This window comes from Hyla sarda, chromosome 4, assembly GCF_029499605.1.
Source record: "Hyla sarda isolate aHylSar1 chromosome 4, aHylSar1.hap1, whole genome shotgun sequence".
Taxonomy (NCBI): Eukaryota; Metazoa; Chordata; class Amphibia; order Anura; family Hylidae; genus Hyla; species Hyla sarda.
The window spans coordinates 98,406,417-98,431,553 of NC_079192.1; the positions used below are offsets into that span (position 1 = coordinate 98,406,417).

Genomic DNA, 25,137 nt, shown 5'->3' on the forward strand with positions numbered 1-25,137 from the left:
TTTGCTACTATTCCTGTGAAACACCTAAAGGGTTAATACACTTACTGAATGTTTTTTTGAATACTTTAGGGGGTGTAGTTTTTATAATGGGGTCATTTATGGGGTATTTATAATATGAAGACCCTTCAAATCCACTTCAAAACTGAACTGGTCCCTGAAAAATAGTGAGTTTGAAAATTTTGTGAAAAATGTCAAAATTGCTGCTGAACTTTGAAGCCCTCTGGTGTCTTCCAAAAGTAAAAACTCATAAATTTTATGATGCAAACATAAAGTAGACATATTGTATATGTGAACCCAACAAAAATATATTTTGAATATCCATTTTCCTTACAAGCAGAGAGCTTCAAAGTTAGAAAAATGCAAAATTTTCATTTTTTTTCATCAAATTTTGGGATTTTTCACCAAGAAAGGATGCAAGTTACCATAAAATTTTACCACTAAGTTAAAGTAGAATATGTCACGAAAAAACAATCTCGGAATCAGAATGATAACTAAAAGCATTCCAGAGTTATTAATGTTTAAAGTGACAGTGGTCAGAATTGCATAAAACGCTCCGGTCCTTAAGGTATAAAATGGCTCGGTCCTTAAGGGGTTAAAGGACAAATATCATGAAAAAAGTTTAAGATCGCGGAGTAAAGAAGATCCGGGGCTCTAACCAGGAGATCACAGGGGGCCCCACCCCCCACGTTCTAGGGGATAGTTTTTTTTTTTTTTTCATGATACTTGTCCTTTAAACCCAGACTATAGAAGTGTTTTTACAGATTTTTCTGCAACTGAATAAGTATTTCTGTCCGCTTTCCCTCCAGTGCAGCTTTGAGACAGAAGGAAGTGACAGAACCATTTTTATAAATGAACACTGAGACCACTAAATATGCACAAATGGTGCGACAACCTGTTGCGTTTTTTTTTTTTTTTAATCAACTGGTGCCTGAAAGTTAAACAGATTTGTAAATTACTTCTATTAAAAAAAATCTTAATCCCTCCAGTACTTTAGCTGCTGAATACTACAGAGGAAATTATTTTCTTTTTGGAACACAGAGCTCTCTGCTGACATCATGACCACAGTGCTCTCTGCTGACATCTCTGTCCATTTTAAGAACTGTCCAGAGTAAGAGAAAATCCCTGTAGAAAACATATGCTGCTCTGGAAAGTTCCTAAAATGGACAGCAGATGTCAGCAGAGAGCACTGTGGTCATGATGTCAGCAGAGAGCTCTGTGTTCCAAAAAGTAAAGACTTTCCTCTGTAGTATTCAGCAGCTAATAAATACTGGAAGGATTAAGATTTTTTAATAGAAGTAATTTACAAATCTGTTTTAACTTTCTGGCACCAGTTGATTTAAAAAAAAAAAAAAAAAGTTTTCCACCGGAGTACCCCTTTAATAATCCAAAAATATACGTGGGACACCCAAATAACGAACATGGTTAGAAACATACAAAACTATTAATGGTCCAGAAAAATAGACTGGATCCCCTCAGGCACGAATGCCATGATAAGCCAGGGGCAGGAATGAAATCGCTAAACTACAAAAAGTGTAATATGAGAGCCTGTAGACAAGTGCACATCAATGTAAAAGTAAACAATACCCCAAATGTTTTTTTGTGTGGCATAACATACTGGTGCCGTTCCTTTACCGCTTTAGCTTGTGCTGACTTGATTTGTCATTTACATTATGCGCTTACACTAGCATTCTTAGCACTATACATTTGAATACAGTGTCTATTGCTTACATTTTCTCACTAGGGGCATTCCTTGCTGTTCTGTGCAGGTACAATGCTTTACTCTAGCACTGTCTATTCAAAGGGGGAGATTTATCAAAACCTGTGCAGAGGAAGAGTGGTACAGTTGCCCATAGCAACCAATCAGATTGCTTCCTTCATTTTCCACAGGCCTCTAAAGAGGCCTGTGGAAAATGAAGGAAGCAATCTGATTGGTTGCTATGGGCAACTACACCACTCTTCCTCTGCACAGGTTTTGATAAATCTCCCCAAATGTGTCTGCCTTTATTAACACTTTTTTTTTACTTTCGCTGTGGGCAATCCGATCATCCATTTAAAGTACCGCACTGCCGCAGATGCCGTGATCTGTATTGATCATGGCATCTGAAGTGTTAATGGCGGACATCGCGGATGTCCGCCATTACCGGCGGGTCCCTGGCTGCTGATAGCAGCCGGGACCTGCCGTGCATAACGCGGACACTGGTCCGGTGCTCGCGGTCATGGCGGAGCGTAAATGTACATCATGGTGCGTTAAGTACCACGGCACCATGAAGTACATTTACGTCCATTGTCGTTAAGGGGTTAACTTAATATTTGGTTGCACACCCTTTGTAAAAATTTACTGAAATCAGTCGCTTCCAAAACCATCAATAAGCTTCTGACACCTCTCAGCCAGAATGTTGGACCACTCTTCCTTTGCAAACTGCTCCAGGCCTCTCTTATTGGAAGGGTGCCTTTTCCCAACAGCAATTTTAAGATCTCTCCACAGGTGTTCAATGGGATTTAGATCTGGACTCATTGCTGTCCACTTCAGAACTCTCCAGCGCTTTGTTGCCATCCATTTCTGGGTGATTTTTGACGTATGTTTGGGTCATTGTCCTGCTGGAAGACCCAAGCTTTCTGACACTGGGCCGTACAGCGCAAGCCAAAATCAGTTGGTAATCCTCAGATTTCATGATGCCTTGCACACATTCAAGGCACCCAGTGCCAGAGGCAGCAGAACAACCCCAGAACATCATTGAACCTCCACCATATTTCACTGTAGGTACTGTGTTCTTTTCTTTAGGTCTCATTCTGTTTTCAGTAAACAGTAGAATGATGTGCTTTACCAAAAAGCTCTATCTTGGTCTCATCTGTCCACAAGACATTTTCCCAGAGGGATTTTGGCTTACTCAAGTTCATTTTGGCAAAATTTTGTCTTGCTTTTTTTATGTCTGTGTCAGCAGTGGGGTCCTACTGGGTCTCTTGCTATAGCGTTTCAGTTCATTTAAATGTTGACGGATAGTTGGCACTGAAACTGATGCTACCTGACCCTGCAGGACAGCTTGAATATCTTTGGAACTTGTTTGGGGCTGCTTATCCACCATTCGGACTATCCTGAGATTAGCTACAGTGCCATGGGTTCCATACTTCTTGATAATGTTGCACACTGTGGACAAAGGCAAATCTAGATCTCTGGAGTTGGACTTGTAACTTTGAGATTGTTGATATTTTTCCACAATTTTGGTTCTCAAGACAGTTTTCTTCTCTTTCTGTTGTCCATGCTTAGTGTGGCACACACAGACACACAATGCAAAGACTAAGTGAACTTCTCTCCTTTTTATCTGCTTTCAGGTGTGATTTTTATATTGCCCACACCTGTTATTTGCCCCAGTTGAGTTTAAAGGAGCATCACATGCTTGAAACAATCTTATTTTTCCCCAATTTTGAAAGGGTGCCAATAATTTTGTCCACCCCATTTTGGAGTTTGGTGTGACATTATGTCCAATTTGCTTTTTTCCCTCCCTTTTTTGGTTTAGTTCCAATACACACAAAGGGAGTAAACATGTGTATAGCAAAATATGTGTTACTGCAATCCTTTTCTGTGAGAAATTCTTAATTTTCTTGAAAAATTTCAGGGGTGCCAACATTTACAGCCATGACTGTATGTAACAAATAAACATTTTGTGACTAGAATAATTATTTGGATGTGCACAAACATATCCTTTGTTGCTTTATATCAGTGGCCTCAAACTGTGGCCCTCCAGATGTATTAAGACTTCAACTGCCAGCATGCCCAGACAGCCAAGGGCTGTCCGGGCATGCTGGAAGTTGTAGTTTTAATGCATCTGAAGGGCCACAGTTTGAGACCATTGCTATATATGATGTACATAACCATTTTTTTTACATTAGGCCCAGTGTATGTTTGTTTGGAATTGTACTGATGCTACCTTTGATACTGTTTGTAAAGACATTTTTGGATAAAAACTGTTTTTTAATTCCTTATTTTCAGTTCATTTCTACTAAATTGTTTTAAAGTTGTCCAGGGGAAAAGCCAAAATGATTTAGAAGCATAAGAGAGACTTTCCTAACTAACCCCTTGGGTTTGATGTTCTAGTAATGCCTGGGTCCCTGCTGGTCATTGCTTTGTAGTGATGGTTTTATACCCAAGAAATGCCCACTCAACCATTCACTGGTCCAGACATGTCACCACGGTGGCCAGTGAGCCAGCATTTCCTGCTTGTTGAAATGTCACCAGAAAGCAATGCAGCGGGGATCTTGGCACCATCATAAAGGCAATGGCAGGGGATTGGGCAGGTTAGTATGGTTAATTTTTTTGTTTATAAGCCATCCTGACCTTTTTAGAAGGGTTGAATAGTAAAGTAGCAATCTTTGCAGATGATACTAAACTCTGTAAAGTGGTAAACACTATAGAGGACAGTGCACTGTTACAAATGGATCTGGATAGGTTGGAGGTTTGGGCTGGGAAATGGCAGATGAGGTTCAACACTGATAAATGTAACGTAATGCACATGGGGAAAAAAAATCCGGGCTGGGATTATATATTAAATGGGAGAACACTTTGGACGACTGACGTGAAAATGGGTTTTAGGGGTCTTAGATAATAGTAAATTTAGCTGTAGTGACCAGTGTAGGGCAGCTGCTGCCAAGGCAAATAAAATCATGGGGTGCATTAATAGGGGCATAGATGCCCACGACAAGGAAATCATTCTACCGCTGTACAAATCACTAGTCAGACCACACATAGAATACTGTGTACAGTACTGGGCACCAGTGTACAAGAAAGATATAGTGGAGCTGGAGAGGGTTCAAAGACGGGCAACCATAGTAATACGGGGAATGGGAGGACTACAGTACCCAGAAAGATTATCAGAATTGGGGTTATTTAGTTTAAAAAGAGAAGGCTTAGGGGCGACCTAATAACTATGTATAAATATAACAGGGGACCTTACAGAGATCTCTCCCATGATCTATTTATACCCAAGATCTATGACAAGGGGGCATCCTTTATATCTAGAGGAAAGAAGGTTTCTACACCAGCACAGACGTTGGTTCTTTACTGTAAGAGCAGTGAGACTGTGGAATTCTCTGCCTGAGGAGTAGTGTTGCTCGCGAATATTCGCAATTCGAATATTATTCGCGAATATCGCATATTCGCGAATTTTGCGAATATAGTGCTATATATTCGTAATTACGAATATTCGTTTTTTGTTTTTTTTTCTTCACAGTACACATCACAGTGATCATCCCTCTCTGCTTCCAGCTTGTGTGGTGTAAAGAAGGCTGTAATACTACTGCGTGAGACTGGCATGCGAAAATTCGCATATGCGAAAATTAGCATATGCTACTTGATGGACTCTGGACTTTTTTCAACCTTATGAACTATGTAACTATGTAAAAACTGTTAACTTTTTCCCCAGCCATCTCATTAACCTCTTAAGGACTTGGGGCGTACCTGTACGCCCTAGGCCCGGTCCCGGTGTGAAAAACGCATCACACCGGGTAGGTCCCGGCTGCTAAGGATAGCTGGGACCCTGGGCTAACAGCGCGTGGTATCGATCTTTGTGCCGTGCGTTATTAGCCCTTCAGACGCGGCGATCAAAGTTGACCGCCGCATCTGAAAACTAAAGTAAACGGTTCCCGGCAGCTCAGTCGGGCTGATCGGGACATCGCGATAAAATCGCGATGTTCCGATCAGCTGGGACGCAGGCGGAGGTCTCCTTACCTCTCTCCGCAGCGTCCGATCGGGGATTGATTGCTCCAAGCCTGAGCTACAGGCTTGAGCAATCGAGCCCCTATCTGACTGATCCCTTCAAAGCTATGGCTTTGCAGGGATCAGCATAGGAGATCAGTGTGTGCAGTGCTATAGCTCCCTATGGGAGCTATAACACTGCAAAAAAAGAAGTGGAAAAAAAAGTTAACAAAGGTCATTTAACCCCTTCCCTATTAAAAGTTTGAATCACCCCCCTTTTTCCCATAAAAAAAAAAACTGTGTAAATAAAAATAAACATATGTGGTATCGCCGCGTGCGAAAATGTCCGAACTATAAAAAATATATTGTTAATTAAATTGCACGGTCAATGGCGTGCGTGCAAAAAAAATTGCCGGCCGAGTCAGAACATCGTGGCGGCCGGCGATAGGCTGAGCGCCATGTGACGCTTCGTTACACCCGGAAGTATGAAGAGGATGGACCGGAGGACCGATCAGCTGTAGTGGCGCTCCGCGGGAACCCAGGAAGGTGTGAGATGGTTTATTTTCATTTTTTTGCAGGACGGAGCAGGAATACTCTGCACCAGAGTATTCCTTTAATTGTCTGCTCAATTGGGAACTGTACAGTCTGACACTTCTCTTATACGTCATGACCTACAAAAGGTGACGGATCGCACCTCCGCTGCGCAGGGCAGGATAAGTGATGTGGAGGATGCTGTTGTTCCACTGGTGCGTGACTCTGCTAGACATAGTCAAGACATTGCCTTCCTGCTAAAGCAGATGACTCCCAGAAAAAAATGAGGGCTGCTATCCCACGGAATATATGGAAACCTGGCTAAAGGATGTCTTTGGAACTGCTAACCCGACCTCTCTCTTCGCGGTTGAACGGGCCCATCCCGCCGGGGGGGCCCACCCCGGTCTATGCTTGTGAAGCTCTTACATTATTGGAATCGGGACTTAATTCTTTGGCTCACCAGTGAGAAACAACCTGTCATTGTGGAAGGTCATGTTATTTCCTTTTTCCTGGACTTCTTGGCGGAGGTGCAGAAGAAACGGGCTTCGTTTACTGATGTCAAGAAGCGGCTACATGCTTTGGAGGTCCAATAGTCTATGCTGTATCCAGCTAGGCATTGTGTGGTTGCTATGGGTACCACCCACTTCTTCGATGGGGTAGATGCAGCTATCCGTTGGCTGGACGCTCACGAGTCTCAGTTGCGCCAGAGGGCATGTCGGGGCTCTCCGGGTCCTGCCCCAGACTGAACTGTTCCTGCTGCTTGTACTGCAGATTATCTAATGGTTATTTTTATTATGCTATATCACTGTTGCTTATTCCATTCTGCTGATAAATTCCTTAATGGGGTGGGACGCATTTATTGTTCTGAGTATTGTTGAATGCATATTTTACTCTATGTGGGGGGTTGGGGTTGCTGGTACTCACTTTGTGGAGGTTTTCATACTGTTTTATAGTGGTATATGTGTTATCATGTTTCATTGCCGGAGTGTGTCTACTGCATGCTCGGTTATGTTTGGCTGGTTGCTTGCATTCTTGCTGTATCTTTTCACTCTGGTCTGCTACCCTGTTTCCCCATTCTGTGTTAGGGACTGGTTGTCCCTGTGTGTTTTGGAGTGTGCTGCTGACTGGTGTGAGCATATTGGCGCCCCCTGGAACAGCATGCCGTGGTGTTGTGTGTAGTTTAGTTTTTTGTGTTGGGGTGTTTGTTTTGTTTTCCATCTCTTCCTCCTTCCTTTTCAGTTCGTTTCTGGTGACTGTGGGTGTGTTTGCTGGCCTCTCTGGGGCGGTGTGGACCCTGGTGTTCTTTTCTGGTTCTATGTATGATGGCAGTATTTAATGGTGTGGGATGGAACGTTTGGGGGTTAGGAGACGTTACTAAATGCTATGCAGTTTTCAATTCGGTGAGATAGTTCTAACCTGCTATACTTTGTCTTACTGAGGCCCATCTGATGGCGAACAATGCTGCAGTCCTCCATAGAGCTTGGGTCTATTCTTATCATTCTACGTATTCCTCTCATGCTAAGGGATGTAGTATTCTGATTCATAAGTCTTTTCCCTTTAAGGCGGTTTCTTCTGTTATTGACCCAGATGGGTGGTGTGTCTGCCTGATCTATGAAGTGTCTCACTGAATTATTGTTATTGTGGGTATATATCTTCCTCCTCAGTATAGTACTACACCATGTCTTATCTATAGTGGTTGAGTTCGCTGTGGTGCCTCTCCTTATCCGTGACAACTTCAATCGAGTTTTAGATGCCTCTTTAGATAGATTTTGGAGACTTCGGGCCCCTCCCCCTTCTAGGCCTACTGGCCTTGCTAGATTGTTGAGTGAGGTTGATTTATTGGATTTGTGACGCCATCGCAATCCTACCACTAAACAAAACTCTGGTTATTCTGCCACGTTTGGGACTCTTTCCAGGACTGGTCTCGCTGTTGGGACCGGGGACATGGCTAGTCTGGTGCGGGAGGTTGAATATTTTGCACGGGGTTTGTCCGACCACTCCCCTATTAGTTTGAAATTGCAGGTTGCTTGGGATGCTGGTGGGGAGCACCCGCTGTGGAGGCTGAACCCGCTCTGGCTACAATTGCTGACTATGGCAGAAATTTTATGTATGGAACTTTTGTATGGGAATTTTATTGACCTTAATGCTGGTTCGGCTTCGGTCTCCATAGTTTGGGACTCCCTTAAGACGTTTCTTCGTGGCCTTTTTATACGGGACATTAGTATCCATAAGTCCTTTACTAGAGAGGGGGGAACGGTTGCAGGGCACGGTGGTTAAAGGGGTGGTGCCAGAAAGTTAAACTATTTGTAAATTTGTAAATTACTTCTATTAAAAAATCTTAATCCTTCCAGTACTTATTAGCTGCTGAATACTACAGAGGAAATTATTTTCTTTTTGGAACACAGTGCTCTCTGCTGACTTCATGACCACAGTGCTCTCTGCTGACACCTCTGTCCATTTTAAGAACTGTCCAGAGTAGGAGAAAATCCCCATAGAAAACATGCTGCTCTGGACAGTTCCTAAAATGGACAGAGATGTCAGCAGAGAGCACTGTGGTCATGATGTCAGCAGAGAGCACTGTGGTCATGATGTCAGCAGAGAGCAATATACATTTTCATGCATGTAGTTATGATTTTTTCCAGAAGTAAGACAAAATCAAACCTATATAAGTAGGGTATCATTTTAATTGTGTGGACCTACAGAATAAAGCTAAGGTGTCATTTTTACCGAAAAATGTACTGCGTAGAAACGGAAGCCCCCAAAATGAATTTTTTTTGGGGGGGGTTTCGCCGTAGATTTTTGGGTAAAATGACTGATGTCATTACAACGTAGAATTGGTGGTGCAAAAAATAAGCCATCATATGGATTTTTAGGTGCAAAATTGAAAGGGTTATGATTTTTAAAAGGTAAGGAGGAAAACATTGTGCAAAAGTGCAAAAACGGAAAAATGCTCGGTCCTTAAGGGGTTAAAAGATGCTGCTGATGAGAAATCCCCAGGCCCTGATGGTCTACCGAGCGAGGTATATAAGCAGTTTCAGGGGGTTCTTTTGCCACAGCTGCAGCGAGTGTTTGAGACAGCAGTGTTGAAAGGTTATTTGCCCCGATCCTTGATGGAGGCTATTGTAGTGCTTCTTCCAAAACCTGGTAAGGACCCGTTGAGTGCGAGCTCCTACAGGCCAATTTCTCTACTTTGTGCTGATGTGAAGCTGCTGGCTCGGGTACTCGCTAACAGGTTGGCTAAGGATGTCTTGTCGTTGGTTCATGGGGATCAGATGGGCTTTATGCTGGGCAAGTCTACTGTAGATAATATCCGGAGGGTTTATCTTAATTTACAGATGTCTCAGGAGGGGGCTAGAGCTAGATCGATTATTTCACTGGATGCTGCCAAGGGGTTTGATATCGTCAAGTGAAACTATCTGTGATGGGATCTATGGGTTTTGGTCGTAGGTTTCTCTCCTATATTAAGTTGTTTTATCAGAACTCTGTTGCCCGACTTCGCGTGAAAGGCCGGTTGTCGCAGCAATTTGGGTTGCAGAGGGGCACGTGGCAAGGATGTCCCCTATTGCCTCTGCTCTTTGCTTTAGCTATAGAGCCTTTAGCTTGTCTTATCAGTTCTTCTGTTGATGTGTTGGGGTTTCAGTATGGTTCCATTTAGGAGCTGGTTGAGCTTTATGCGAACAATATGTTGTTGTTTCTAGGTGATACGGCCCACTCCCTGGCACCTGTTGTCCCTCATATCTGATTTCGGTTCCTATTCTGGTCTGTTGATTAACTGGGACAAATTTGTGCTCATGCCCCTGGATCCCTTGCCTGACATTCCTCAGATTGCTGCCTCTGGTCTTCAAGTGGTTACTAGTTTCAAATATCTGGTAATCTACATTACTCCTTCCCTGCATGATTTTGTAACCCAAAATTTGATCCCTCTCTTGGATAGGCATTCACAGAAGGTGGCAGTGTGGTGGAAGCTTACGATTTTGGGGGTTGGCCGAACGAACTTGGCAAAGATGATATTGATGCCTCAACTACTGTATGTCTTACAAAATTCCTTGGTAGGAATTGTGATGCCCACTTTCAGCGTTTTCAGTGTCTTCTCAGGCAACTGGTTTGGGGAGGGGGTTCTGCCAGGATTAGCTTAGAAAAACTTAAACGGGGGAAGTCTTCAGGGGGCTTGGCCCTTCCGAACCCATGGCTATATTTTCTGGCTTCTCAATTGCATCAACTGCGGGGTTGGGCGCATACCCGCACGTTAGGCCCTACATGAAGGTTGTCTATGGCTAGACATGGGGGTCGAGTTCCACTACATATGTTAGAAATTGGTGCCCTTACTAGTCGTCCTGACTCCTCTACCACTACCCTTCTTTTATGCAAGTTACACGCAAGTCACATGGGTCACATGCGCAAACTGTTGGGGATTACTGGATGCACTAAAATTATGCCGCTGTGGCATAACCCTGGCTTGCCTGATTTCTATTCTTTTGTGGATGCGGGCTTTTGGGAGAGGAAGGGACTCTGTAGTTTGGAGTAACTGACTGATAAGGATGTGGTCTGGTCTTTTGGGGACATGCAGGAGTAGTTTGGCCTACCGCACTCCTCCTTTTATAGATATTTGCAGCTCTGTCATGTGTATGAGACGTAATGTAGGTCCAAATTGTTGGCTATTCACTCCGTGGTTACAAAACAGGAGTCAGCTGGCATTATCTTGTGGCTGTATGGGGAATTACTGAGTTTCCATCATGTGAAGTTGCCTTTAACTGTTCGTAACAAATGGGAATGGGATCTTGGAGGTATAACTGACGAGGAATGGTCCATTGTGTTGGCGCTCACTCCGTTCTTGTCATAATCTAATAGGTTGTCCCAACTATTTCTCTTACATAGTGTACAAAACTCCTGCGTTTTTACATAAGATTGGGGTTTGTTCGGATTCTGCATGTCCTCTGTGAGGTAGGCTGGAGGTCCATCTGGTAGACATGATGTGGGATTGTCCCCTTTTAGATGCTTAGTGGCGGGAAGTGCTTGATCTTATCCGGACGGTGTACGATGTGACAGCTCCCTAAGGTTTGTCTGCTTGGTCTTATTGGCTGTGGTCAGGAGCCCTCCTTGGTGGAGATTGGCATGTTGCGGGTTTTATACCAGTACCCGGAAACCAATTGCGCAATACTAGATTAGGCCTAGGCTGCCGCGGTGATCTGATCATCTGTAATGGAGGACGGAGGTCCCCTCACCTGCCTCAGTCTCCCGGCGTCTCCTGCTCTGGTCTGAGATCGAGCAGAAGATCACCGATAATACTGATCAGTGCTATGCCCTATGCATAGCACTGAACAGTATTAGCAATCCAATGATTGCTATAGATAGTCCCCTATGGGGACATAAAAAGTGTAAAAATAAAGTTGAAAAATTTAAAAAAATAAAAAAAAGGGAAAAATCCCCTCCCCCAATAAAAAGTCAGTTTTTCCCATTTTATGTTTTAATAAACATATTTGGTATCGCCGTGTGCGTAAATGTCCAAACTATCAAATTATGTTAATGATCCAAAAATGCAGCTTTTTATTCTATTATTTTTTTTTTTTTATAAAAAATGATCTAAAAGTTTTATATATGCAAATGGGCTATCGATAAAACGTACATATGACGGTGCAATAAAATGAGCCCTCATACCACCCTATATACAGAAAATTGAAAAAGTTATAGGTGGTCAAAATAGGGTGATTTTAGATTACTGATTTTGTACAAAAAGTTTACTTTTTTTTTTTACGCGGTACAAAAATATAAAAGTATCTAGCCATGGGTATCATTTTAATCGTATTGACCCACAGAATAAAGAACACATAATTTTCACCATAAAGGGTACAGTGTGAAAATAAAACCCTCCAAAATGTGCAAAATTGTGGTTTTCATTAAAATTTCCTGTGGAGAGGAAGTTTGATGGTGTTTGGGGTTCTTCGGAGCGGAAGTTTGATCCTACTGGGAGTTTGATCCTACTTGTTTACCTCTTGCCCGATGGATTGTACGTTGAACTGCTGTGTTATGGATGGTGTTTGTGTGTGTCCCCTGCCTGTTCTCTGTTTTGGATGTTCCCTGGCTGGCCTGCTTGTATGTCTTCTGGTCTGCTGCGGTCTGATTATGGGGAGGTCATGTTTTGCACACTCACTTTTCTATTCTGTTGGGTTCAGTTGCATGACTGTTTTTTCATATATTGACTGCTCATTATCGTGTATGGGAGTGAGACAGATTGTATGTTTGGGGGGGGGGGGGGTATTGTTAAGGGGGGGGGTTGTTTTTTTTGTTCGTTTTTCAAATGTTTTATAAAAAATTTCAATAAAAATTCTGATTAAAAAAGATGGGAATACCCTCTTATTTCAGCGGCAAACTTGCACATTGGCCCTTATTTACTAAGAGTGTTGTGTAGGTTTCTTTGTGGGGTTTAATTCCCTACAATTCATTTTCCACGTTATTTACTAAGGTTTCCCTACATTTTGCTTTTTTTTTTTTATACATGCTCTGATCTGTCTGGTTTTCCTCAGATCAAATCCACCACATTTTTTGTGGAAACCTTAGTAAATATGTTGGGTTTTTGTGAAAATGTGAGGAACACGCCCCTTTTTGGAGACCCTGTCCCATTCCCCGACAGCCACGCCCCTTTTTCAGGTTTTCTTAGCAAAATGGAGAGTTAGTCGGGGTTTTTTCAATTCTGGCGCAAAATCTGGCGCAGACAGAATTTCTGGTACACAACCAGACAAAACAGGTCGGGTTTGCAATAGTAAATGAGGGCCATTAAGTACATTTTATTGTTTATAAGGGTTGCACAAGATTGCCTTTGGTGTGTCATTTTAAAAGGAATAGAAAGGCTAATTTCTTCCAATAACACCACCACACCTGTCCTCAGGTTTTGTGTGGTATTACAACTTGGCTCCATTTATTTTAATTTCAATACCACACACAACCTTAGGACAGGTGTGATGCTGTTCTTGGAAGACATCAGCTCTGTTTTTCTGATCCTGGATAACTCTTAATAGAGGCCCACAGTTTTGTCACAGACAGGAACTAATAGGAAAATGTGAGCAAGTGTCATGCAGATATTGAGCCAACAAGTAATGAATGGTTTCTACTCATGCCTGCAGAAAAATAAATGCAGCTTAAAAGGTAAGTTCACATGTGCGTATTTTCTGCTGCCGATTTGCTTCAGCAGATATTGCTGCCTATTGAAGTCAATGGGCAGCAAAATCGGCAGCAGTAAATCCGCTGCAAAAATATGCATGTGTAAACTGACCCAAGGGTAGGATTACACGTGTCGTATTTTTCTACCCATTAACCACATAGGGACCCAGGGTGTACAGGTACGCCTTCGGTCCCTGGTACTTAAGGACCCAGGAAGTACAGGTACGCCTTCGGTCCCTGGGACTTAAGGACCCAGGGCGTACCTGCACGCCCGTGGGCGCACGGCGGGGACCGGGGTGACTGCTGATATCGATCAGCAGGCACCCCGTGCAAATGCCCAGGGGGGGTCATCGGAAGCCCCCCCCCCCCATGTCGGCGATCAGCGCAAATCGCAAGTGAATTCACACTTGCGATTTGCGCCTATTCCGGGTCATACGGGTCTATGGTGACCCGCAATATAAGGGGGATCGCGGTTTGCCAAGACACCTACAATCTCCCTGAAGGGATAGGAGTGAGGTGGCAGGGGTGCCACCCCTCTTATTGGTCGTCAAGACGCGACGACCAATAGCAGATCGGGGGGTTTACTTTCGTTTTCCCCGTTCTGCCCACCCACAATAGGCGGGGCAGGACCGGGATAAAACAGACAGGGACCGGGGGCCGAAGTCCACTTACCCATCGGCGATGGCTGCAGGCTGCGATCGGGACGGGGATCGGCGGAAGAAGAGGACGGCGATGCAACTCCCTGGATCCTACGGAAGCAGGTGAGTTGCCTAGCAACATCTGGAGGGCTACAGTCTGAGACCACTATACAGTGGTCTCTATACTGTAGCCCTCCAGATGTTGCAAAACTACAACTCCCAGCATGCCCCGACAGCTATTTGCTGTGTGGGCATGCTGGGATTTGCAGTTTTGCTACAGCTCCTCCAGCTGTTGCATAACTACATCTCCGAACATGCCCTTCGGCGATCAGTACCTGCTGGGAGTTGAAGTTTTGCAACAGCTGGAGGCACACTGGTTGTAAAATACTGAGTTAGATAACCAACGGTTTTCCAACCAGTGTGCCTCAAGCTGTTGCAAAAGTACAACTCCCAGCATGCCCGGTCTGTCAGTAATGCTGGGAGTTGTAGTTTTGAAACAGCTGGAGGTTTGCCCCCCTCCCATGTGAATGTACAGGGTACATTTACACGGGCAGGTTTACAGTAAGTTTCCTGCTTCAAGTTTGGGCTGTTGCAAATTTTTTGCTGCAGCGCAAACTCCTAGCGGGAAACTCACAGTGAACGCTCGCTAGTGTGAATGCACCCTAAAAACACTACACTACACTAACACATAATAAAAGGGTAAAACACTACATATACACCCCCTTACACTGTCTACCCCCCCCCCCAAAAAAAAAGAAAACGTATCGTACGGCAGTGTTTCCAAAACAGAGCCTCCAGCTGTTGCAAAACAACTCCCAGCATTTTGGGACAGCCAATGACTGTCCAGGCATGCTGGGAGTTTAGCAACAGCTGGAGGCACCCTGTTAGGGGTATTCTACACCAGTGATTCCCAATGTCCACCCTTATGCAATCCCTATGTAGTCCTCAAATGCGCATGGCGCTCTCTCACTTCGGAGCCCTTTCGTATTTCTAGGAAACAGTTTAGGGTCACATATGGGCTATTTCTGTACTCGGTAGAAACTGCACTTCAAATTTTGGGTGGCTTTTTTCCTTTAACCCCTTATGAAAAGGAAAAGTTGGGGGCTACACCAGCCTGTTAGTGTAAAAAAAAAAAATACATTTTGCTGGTGTTGCCCCATACTTTTTATTTTCACAAGCGGTAAAAGCAAAAAAAAAAAAGACCCCCAAAATTTGTAACGCAATTTCTCCTGAGTACGGAAATACCCTATATGTGGGCGTAAAATGTTCTGCACAACAAGGTTCAGGAGTGAGAGCGCACTATGTACATTTGAGGCCAAAATTGGTGATTTGTACAGGGGTGGCTGATTTTACAGCGGTTCTGACAAACGCAAAAAAATAAATACCCACGTGACCCCATTTTGGAAACTACACCCCTCACCGAACGTAACGAGGGGAGCTTTAACACCCCACAGGTGTTTGACGAATTTTCATTAAAGCTGGATGGGAAAATGAAAAAAATATATATATATATTTTCACTAAACTGCTGGTGTTACCCTAAATTTCTCATTTTCACAAGGGAAAATAGGAAAAAAGCCCCCCCCCCACCCAAAATTTGTAAGCCCATTTCTTCTGAGTAAGAAAATACCCCATATGTGGATGTAAAGTGCTCTGCTGGCGCACTACAATGCTCAGAAGAGAGGGAGCGCCATTGGGATTTTGAAGAGAAAATTTGTCCAGAATTGAAGGCCACATGTGTTTACAAATCCCCCATAAGCGCCAGAACAATGGACCCCCCCCACGTGACCCCATTTTGGAAACTACACCCCTCATAGAATGTAATAAGGGGTACAATGAGCATTTGTGCCCAACAGGTGTCTGACAGATTTTTGGAACAGTGATCCGTGAAAATAAAATAAAATTTAATTTTTCATTTGCACAGCCCACTGTTCCAAAGATCTGTTAAACGCCAGTGGGGTGTAAATACTCACTGCACCCCTTATTAAATTCTGTGAGGGGTGTAGTTTCCAAAATGGGGTCACATGTGGGGGGGGGGGGGGGGTTCCACTGTTCTGGCACCACGGGGGGCTTTGTAAATGCACATGGCCCCCGACTTCCATTCCAAACAAATTCTCTTTCAAAAAGCTCAATGGCGCTCCTCCTCTTCTGAGCATTGTAGTGCACCAGCAGAGCACTTGATGCCCACACATGGGGTATTTCCATACTCAGGAGAAAATGACCCCCAAAATTTGTAACCCCATTTCTTCCATTACCCCTTGTAAAAATGTAACATTTGGGGGGGGAAAAAACAGCATTTTAGTGAAATTTTTTTTTTCTTCATTTACACATCCGACTTTCACAAAAAGTCGTCAAACACCTGTGGGGTGTTAAGGCTCACCGTACCCCTTGTTACGTTCCTTGAGGGGTGTAGTTTCCAAAATAGCATGCCATGTGTTTTTTTTTTTTTTTTTTGCTGTTCTGGCACCATAGGGGCTTCCTAAAGGCGACATGCCCCCCAAAAACCATTTTAGCTAAATTTGCGTTCCAAAAGCTAAATGTGACTCCTTCTCGTCTGAGCACTGTAGTTCGCCCGCAGAGCATTTTATGTCCTAACATGGGGAATTTATATACTCAGAAGAGATGGGGTTACAATTTATGGGGGGCATTTTCTCCCATTACCCTTTGTAAAAATGATACATTTGGGAACAAAAACTGCACTTTAGTGAAAACATTTTTGCTTTCATTTACACATCCGATAAATCGTCAAACACCTGTGGGGTGTTAAGGCTCACTGGACCCCTTGTTATGAGCCTTGAGGGGTGTAGTTTCCAAAATGGTATGCCATGTGGGGATTTTCTGCTGTTCTGGCACCATAGGGGCTTCCTAAATGTGACATGTCACCCAAAAACCATTTCAGCAAAATTCACTCTCCAAAATCCCATTGTTGCTCCTTCCCTTCTGAGTCTTCTACTGTGCCCACCAAACACTTGACATCCACATATAAGGTATTTCCTTACTCAAGAGAAATTGGGTTAAAAATTTTGGGGGGCTTTTTCTTCTATTACCCCTTGTAAAAATTCAAAAACTGGGTCTACAAGACTATGCGAGTCTAAAAAATGAAGATTTTGAATTTTCTCCTTCACTTTGCTGCTATTCCTGTGAAACACCTAAAAGGGTTAAACTTTCTGAATGTCATTTTGACTACTTTGAGGGGTGCAGTTTTCATAATGGGATCATTTATGGGGTATTTTTTTTTAATAAGAAAGCCCTTCAAATCCACTTCAAAACTGAACTGGTCCCTGAAAAATTTAGATTTTGAAAATTTTGTGGAAAATTGCTGCTGAACTTTGAAGCCCTCTGATGTCGTCCAAAAGTAAAAACATGTCAACTTTATGATGAAAATATAAAGTACACATATTGTATGTGTGAATCAAAATATAATTTATTTGGAATGTCTGTTTTCCTTACAAGCAGAGAGCTTCAAAGTTAGAAAAATGCTAAATTTTCAATTTTTTCATCAAATTTTTGAATTTTTCACCAAGAAATGATTCAAGTATCGGCAAAAATCTACCACTAACAGAGAATGTGTCACGAAAAAACAGTCTCGGAATCAGAAAGAAAGGTAATACCATCCCAGAGTTATTAATGCTTAAAGTGACAATGGTTAGATGTTCAAAAAATGGCCGGGTCCTTAACCCCTTAAGGACACATGACGTTCTCATACGTCTCCATTTCCGAGTCCTTAAGGACACATGACGTATGAGAACGTCATGTGTTTTACCGGCAACCCGCAACCATCTGGAGCGGAGCCGGTCCCCGATGCCTGCTGAAATCGTTCAGCAGGCATCGGGGCATATCGCCCAGGGGGGTCATTATGACCCCCCATGTCGGCGATGGCCGCAGATCGCTGGACAATTCAGTCCAGCGATCTGCGGCGGATTCCGGGTCAATCGGGTCTCCAGTGACCCGGTGACCCGGAATTATTGGCTGATCGGGGCCGTCAGAGACGGCCCCGATCAGCCAGAGCCAGCAGGGGTGAGGTGGCACTGGTGCCACCTCACGATCGCCCTGATTCGTCGGCCGGATTACCGGCCGACCAATCAGGGCGCCTGCTGCGGGTGTCACTCCCGCAACCCGCTCCGCCCCTCTTCCGGAGGACGTGAGCGGGTGCGGGAAGACGACCCCCGGTGCTGGGGACCCCGATCCCCGGCGTCCCTGTTGGGATCGGGGCCCCAGGAGCAGCGGCGGCGGCGGCGGAGACGACGAGGGACTGACCTGTGCGGCGAGGATCGTTGGAGGTGAGTGACAGCCTCCTGCTGTTGCTTAGCAACAGCTCCCAGCATGCAAAAAGGGCATGCTGGGAGCTGTAGTTATGCAACAGCAGGAGGCAGACCACCACAACTCCCAGCATGCCCTTATGGGCATGCTGGGACTTGTAGTTTTGCAACAGCTGGAGGCACATTCTTTCTATGGAAAAGTGTACCTTCAGCTGTTGTGTAACTACAACTCCCAGCTTGCACAATCAGCTAAAGTGCATGCTGTGAGTTGTAGTGGTGCATCTGGTGGTTGCATAACTACAACTCCCAGCATGCCCGTTGGCTGTCGGTGACTGCTGAGAGTTGTAGTTTTGCAACAGCTGAAGGCACACTGAGTTAAGTAGTAAACCAGTGTGTCTCCAGCTGTTGCATAACTACAATCCCCAGCATCCCCAAAGTAGTATGCCTCCAGCTGTTGCATAACTACAACACCCAGCATGCCCTTCCGCTGTCCGTACATGCTGGGGGTTGTAGCTTTTGCAACAGCTGAAGGCACACTGGTTGCAAAACACTGAGTTTGTTACCAAACTCGGTGTTTCACAACCAGTGTGCCTCCAGCTGTTGCAAAACTACAACTCCCAGCATGCACTGATAGACCGTACATGCTGGGAGTTGTAGTTTTGCAACAGCTGGATGTTCCCCCCCCCAATGTGAACGTACAGGGTACACTCACATGGGCGAAGGATTACAGTTAGTATCCGGCTGCAAGTTTGAGGTACGGCAAAATTTCTGCCGCAGCTCAAACTGCCAGCGAGAAACTACTGTGAACCCCCCGCCCGTGCGACTGTACCCTAAAAACACTACACTAACACACAATAAAATAAAAAGTAAAAAACACTACATATACACACACCCCTACACAGCCCCCCTCCCCTCCCCAATAAAAATGAAAAACGTCTGGTACGCCACTGTTTCCAGAACGGAGCCTCCAGCGGTTGCAAAACTACAACTCCCAGCATGCACTGATAGACCGTACATGCTGGGAGTTGTAGTTTTGCAACAGCTGGATGTTCCCCCCCCCCCAATGTGAACGTACAGGGTACACTCACATGGGCGGAGGATTACAGTAAGTATCCGGCTGCAAGTTTGAGCTGCGTCAAATTTTCTGCCGTAGCTCAAACTGCCAGCGAGAAACTACTGTGAACCCCCGCCCGTGCGACTGTACCCTAAAAACACTACACTAACACACAATAAAATAAAAAGTAAAAAACACTACATATACACACACCCCTACACAGCCCCCCTCCCCTCCCCAATAAAAATGAAAAACGTCTGGTACGCCACTGTTTCCAAAACGGAGCCTCCAGCTGTTGCAAAACAACTACTCCCAGTATTGCCAGATAGCCGTTAACTGTCCAGGCATGCTGGGAGTTTTACAACAGCTGGAGGCACCCTGTTTGGGAATCACTGGCGTAGAATACCCCTATGTCCACCCCTATGCAAGTCCCTAATTTAGGCCTCAAATGCGCATGGCGCTCTCACTTTGGAGCCCTGTCGTATTTCAAGGCAACAGTTTAGGGCCACATATGGGGTATCGCCGTACTCGGGAGAAATTGGGCTTCAAATTTTGGGGGGTATTTTCTGCTATTACCCTTTTTAAAATTGTAAAAATTTTGGGAAACCAAGCATTTTAGGTGAAAAAAAATATATATTTTTTTACATATGCAAAAGTCGTGAAACACCTGTAGGGTATTAAGGTTCACATTACCCCTTGTTACGTTCCCCGAGGGGTCTAATTTCCAAAATGGTATGCCATGTGTTTTTTTTTTGCTGTCCTGGCACCATAGGGGCTTCCTAAATGCGGCATGCCCCCAGAGCAAAATTCACTTTCAAAAAGCCAAATGTGACTCCTTCTCTTCTGAGACCTGTAGTGCACCAGCAGAGCACTTTTCACCCCCATGCGAGGTGTTTTCTGTATCGGGAGAAATTGGGCTTCAAATTTTGGGGGGTATTTTCTGCTATTACCCTTTTTAAAAATGTAAAATTTTTGGGAAACCAAGCATTTTAGGTAAAAAAAATATATATTTTTTTTACATATGCAAAAGTCGTGAAATACCTGTAGGGTATTAAGGTTCACTTTACCCCTTGTTACGTTCCCTGAGGGGTCTAGTTTCCAAAATGGTATGCCATGTGTTTTTTTTTTTGCTGTCCTGGCACCAAAGGGGCTTCCTAAATGCGGCATGCCCCCCAAAAACCATTTGTCGCTCCTTCCCTTCTGAGCCCTCTACTGCGCCCGCCGAACAATTAACATAGACATATGAGGTATGTGCTTACTCGAGAGAAATTGGGTTTCAAATACAAGTAAAAATTTTTTCCTTTTTATCCCTTGCAAAAATTCAAAAATTGGGTCTACAAGAACATGCGAGTGTAAAAAATGAAGATTTTGAATTTTCTCCTTCACTTTGCTGCTATTCCTGTGAAACACCTAAAGGGTTAATACACTTACTGAATGTTTTTTTGAATACTTTAGGGGGTGTAGTTTTTATAATGGGGTCTTTTATGGGGTATTTCTAATATGAAGACCCTTCAAATCCACTTCAAAACTGAACTGGTCCCTGAAAAATAGTGAGTTTGAAAATTTTGTGAAAAATTTCAAAATTGCTACTGAACTTTGAAGCCCTATGGTGTCTTCCAAAAGTAAAAACTCATAAATTTTATGACGCAAACATAAAGTAGACATATTGTATATGTGAACCCCAAAAAAATATATTTTGAATATCCATTTTCCTTACAAGCAGAGAGCTTCAAAGTTAGAAAAATGCAAAATTTTCATTTTTTTCATCAAATTTTGGGATTTTTCACCAAGAAAGGATGCAAGTTACCATAAAATTTTACCACTAAGTTAAAGTAGAATATGTCACGAAAAAACAATCTCGGAATCAGAATGATAACTAAAAGCATTCCAGAGTTATTAATGTTTAAAGTGACAGCGGTCAGAATTGCAAAAAACGCTCCGGTCCTTAAGGTATAAAATGGCCTGGTCCTTAAGGGGTTAAGGGGTAAAAGCCAATGGGTAGCAAAATACGCAGATGATTTTGCTACCCATTGACTTCAATGGGTGGAAAAATACACAACAGCAAATACGCAAAATATGACAATGCGACCCTACCATTAAACAACAATTCGCGATATATCTCCAGATCAGTCCATGATGAGCAATATAATGTACAAGTCAATGGGGGAAATTTATCAAAAACTATGCCAAGGAAAAGATGCCCATAGCAACCAATCAGATCACTTCTTTCATTTTGCAGAGGCCTTGTTAAAAATGAAAGAAGTGATCTGATTAGTTACTATGGGCAACTTTTCCTCTGGACAGGTTTTGATAAATCTCCCCCAATTGAGTATATGTCAAAGTCACAGAGTACCTGTCACCAAATAAAACTTTGAATAGTGTTCCTTGTGTAATTAGCAGACACTTTCCCATTCACTTGCTTTTAAAATTATCAACATATGTTTAAAATGTAATAGAAAAATCGGCCACTAGGAGGCTCTGTTCTGATCTCTACCATAATACAGTGAGTTTGGCCCCCTCCCGGCCTGGCAGGAGACCAAACTCAGGAAGTGCTTCTCTGCACTGAGCTTGATTGACAGCTGCACAGAGCCTCACTGAAAACTGCAAAAAAGCCTCATTGAAACATGCATAGAGCCTCACTGAAAGATGCCCAGAGTTTGTGGTAGTCTATTCATCACAGTGCTGCAATCATGTGAGGGCGGAAGTGGTCCCCCAGCAGGCCTGATGGGAAACGCCCACTTTCTCTTGCTGCGAGATTGCACGAGCACAAAGAAAGGTATGATACACTGCCTTTTTAAAGCTCTGAATTTTTTTTTAAGGGTGGGAGGAGTGTTATGAGTAGTTAGGGAATATACATAGTTTAGAAAAATTAGTTTCGAAAAGTTTATTTGGTGACAAGTACTTTTTAAGACTCCTCCACAGTAAAGAATCTTGTGGATTAAATCTGTAGCAGGATTCCACTGAAAGAGTGATTCTTTTGGTGGAGTCTGAGGTGTGGAAATCCGTTTGGCTGCCATCGGGGGAGCCTGGGAGAATAGCAAGAGGAAAAATACTGCAAGCACAGTCTTTTTCTCCCACTATAACCGTCAAAAAACAACGGCGCCCGACGGCCCCCATAATGGTAAATGGGAGCCGTCAGGACCTGTTGTTGCCCGTTGCTCCCCGTCATGAGAACGACCGATAAAGTCACACAAAAAAATAAAAAAAAGGGACTTTCTTGACAGGGAGCAACGGCAGTGTTTACCTATCATATGAAGAACATAGAACAATACACTGCTATAATGTACTGTATAATACACCCTTCATTTATATTGTCTTTTATTCCAATACAATAATCATTGAATCTGATACAGAAAAAAAATCCCAATTTTGGTTTTATTTTACACAAAATACAATACCACAAGAACATAAAAGTGACTTTGGTGGCACAGCACCATAACAAATGCAGATCATAAACAGTTATTTGGACGGCAGCTTTTACATATTGCCAGGAATACTTCCGCACTACAAAAAAAATAAAAAATTATAAAGATTCAATTCATCTCTTAACTACGTCTTCAGAACCCGCTGATGCAAATTTAAGTAGTCTAAGATTTGTAGAGGTTGTGCCCATGCTCTGTGGTAGGGAAAGGCTCTAAATATGTGTCATGTGACCTTCATGTAACTTATGGACGACTGTTCTCCTTCAAACCAATGGTTGGTGATATCACATATTCATCTACCTATATCAGTGTTTCCCAACCAAGGTGCTTCCAGCTGTTGCAAAACTACAACTCCCAGCATGCCCAGACAGCCGATGCTGGGAGTTGTAGTTTTGCAACAGCTGGAGGCACCCTGGTTGGGAAACACTGGCCTATATAGATGTGTCAGAGATGTCACCAATGCCCAGATGAGGCCTGTTACTAGAACTCTGAGGGTGATGGAATGGGGCTCAGAAATGTACTCATTATTAACCCTTTGGTCCCAGCAATTAAAAAAATAAAAATAGATTGTGAGGGGAGAGAAAAAAAAAAAAAAAAAACAATTATTTTTAAATTATAAATTCTCTTCTCATCAGCTTTAAAAACAAATAAAAACTTTCCGACTTTAATGCATCTTTCTCTTCCGACTTCCCAATCGTCTGCGTCTTTGCTTGTGCAAGTGGCGGAAATTGATGGCAAGCCCTGTCAAGGAACAATAGATTCAATTAGCTTTCATTTATCTATCATAGTTTTGGTATCTATTTCATACATAGGCACTAGTAAAAAAAAGTTGTTCATTTGATGTGATGTTTAAAGTTCTAGTAAGGGGGTTAATAAACTGGCCACATCTTATGGCAAAGTGAATCTGTTGTCTATAGCTCCGGTGCCCAGGTATTTCTGGTGGGGGTACCGCTGCAGGATGCATTGTCCCGATTGAGGTCTGAGAAAAATCTGAACAGTCCCATTTGAATAGGATCAGTTCGATCATCAGTCTTTCTTCGCCACTTTTATTCAGCACCAGAGTGGAAACTAAACCAGATCACGCATGTATAAAAAGGAACCCTCCCATACTGTTGTTATAATTTTTTTTTTTTTACATAAAATCAGCAGTAGTACTGTATCACCACTTGTAAAAACCCTGGCGGCCATGTTTTTTAAAGGAGTACTATAGTGCTTTTTTTTTTTTTATTAACCCTCCGTGCCCGGGCTACAAAATGAAACAAAACAAACTTTAACTCACCTGCCTACATTCCCCTGTTGCTCTGATGTCGGTGTCCCGTTCTCTGATCCCTGTCTTCTTCTGCTTCTTGAGGGTCGGAGAGTCACGCTGCTCTCAGTGTATCACCAGCCGCAGGGGGACATTGCTGCGGCCGGTGATATGCTGAGAGCAGCATGACTCACCGACCCGCAGGAAGCGGAAGAAGTCAGTGACCGGAGAATGGGACACCGACATCGGAGCAATGGGGGAACGTAGGCAGGTGAGTTAAAGTTCATTTTGTTTCATTTTGCAGCCTGGGCACGGAGTTTTAATTTAAAAAAAAAAACTATCCTGCAAAAACTAAACGGTTTACCTTAATAGGCACTGTGAGATACAAAAACTTTTGATATGTTGTAAAGCATGCAAAACCAATAGGTTTTGCAATTGCTTTCATTAGAACATTTTAAGTATTTTATACTGAAAAAGCCAGTCAAACAACTGCCCCCCTCTGTCTGCTTGGACACATACTAGTCCTGCTGTGTCCATGCATCATCACCTATGTCATGGACACACTTCCTTGATTGACAGCTGTGAGCGCAGGGCTCACAGCTGGAAGAAAAATCCTCCCACTGTCAGCTTGTGTCCCACTACTGTCAGTGAGGACAAGAAGGGAGTTGTAGTTTTGCTAATGCTAGGGGAGATATGAGCAGACAGCATACTGAGGGAGGGGGCGGAGACCTGCACAGTGAGGTCACGCCCCCTCCCTTTGAGAAGAATTCAGATTAGTGAGCTAAATTGAAAGTGTAATAAAATAAATAAAGGTGCTAGACACATAAAAACTAGATGTACATGGTCAGGATTAGGTACTGAGTGATAATATTTTAAAAAATAAATTTTGGTGGATTTGACGGGTACGTAAAAATTTCTATGGTCCCTAAAAATTATTAAAACCTGCAAGATTACTTTTTATTTTTATTATTCAACGGCCTGTCCTTATGATTGGCCATTAATATCTGATCATGGGGGTCCAACAACCAGCATGCCGCCATTCAACTGTTTGCCAAAGGTGCAGCACCCTCATATACAGAGAACAGAGCTGAAAAAAGGACAACTCCATACATTGTATAGAGGCCATGCTAGTTTTGGGCTCAATA

The 25,137-nt window shown here is 43.4% G+C and overlaps 1 protein-coding gene across 1 annotated transcript in view; it reads right to left on the reverse strand.

Moving 5' to 3' along the window:
- Positions 1–22,625: 22,625 nt before the first annotated feature.
- The window catches only part of HACD3 (3-hydroxyacyl-CoA dehydratase 3), a 39,708-nt gene continuing 37,196 nt past the window's right edge, over positions 22,626–25,137 (reverse strand). The window contains exon 11 of the mRNA XM_056571724.1: positions 22,626–23,487. Coding sequence (XP_056427699.1) covers positions 23,411–23,487 — 77 coding nt within the window. The 3' untranslated portion in view covers positions 22,626–23,410. The remainder of the gene's footprint in view (positions 23,488–25,137) is intronic.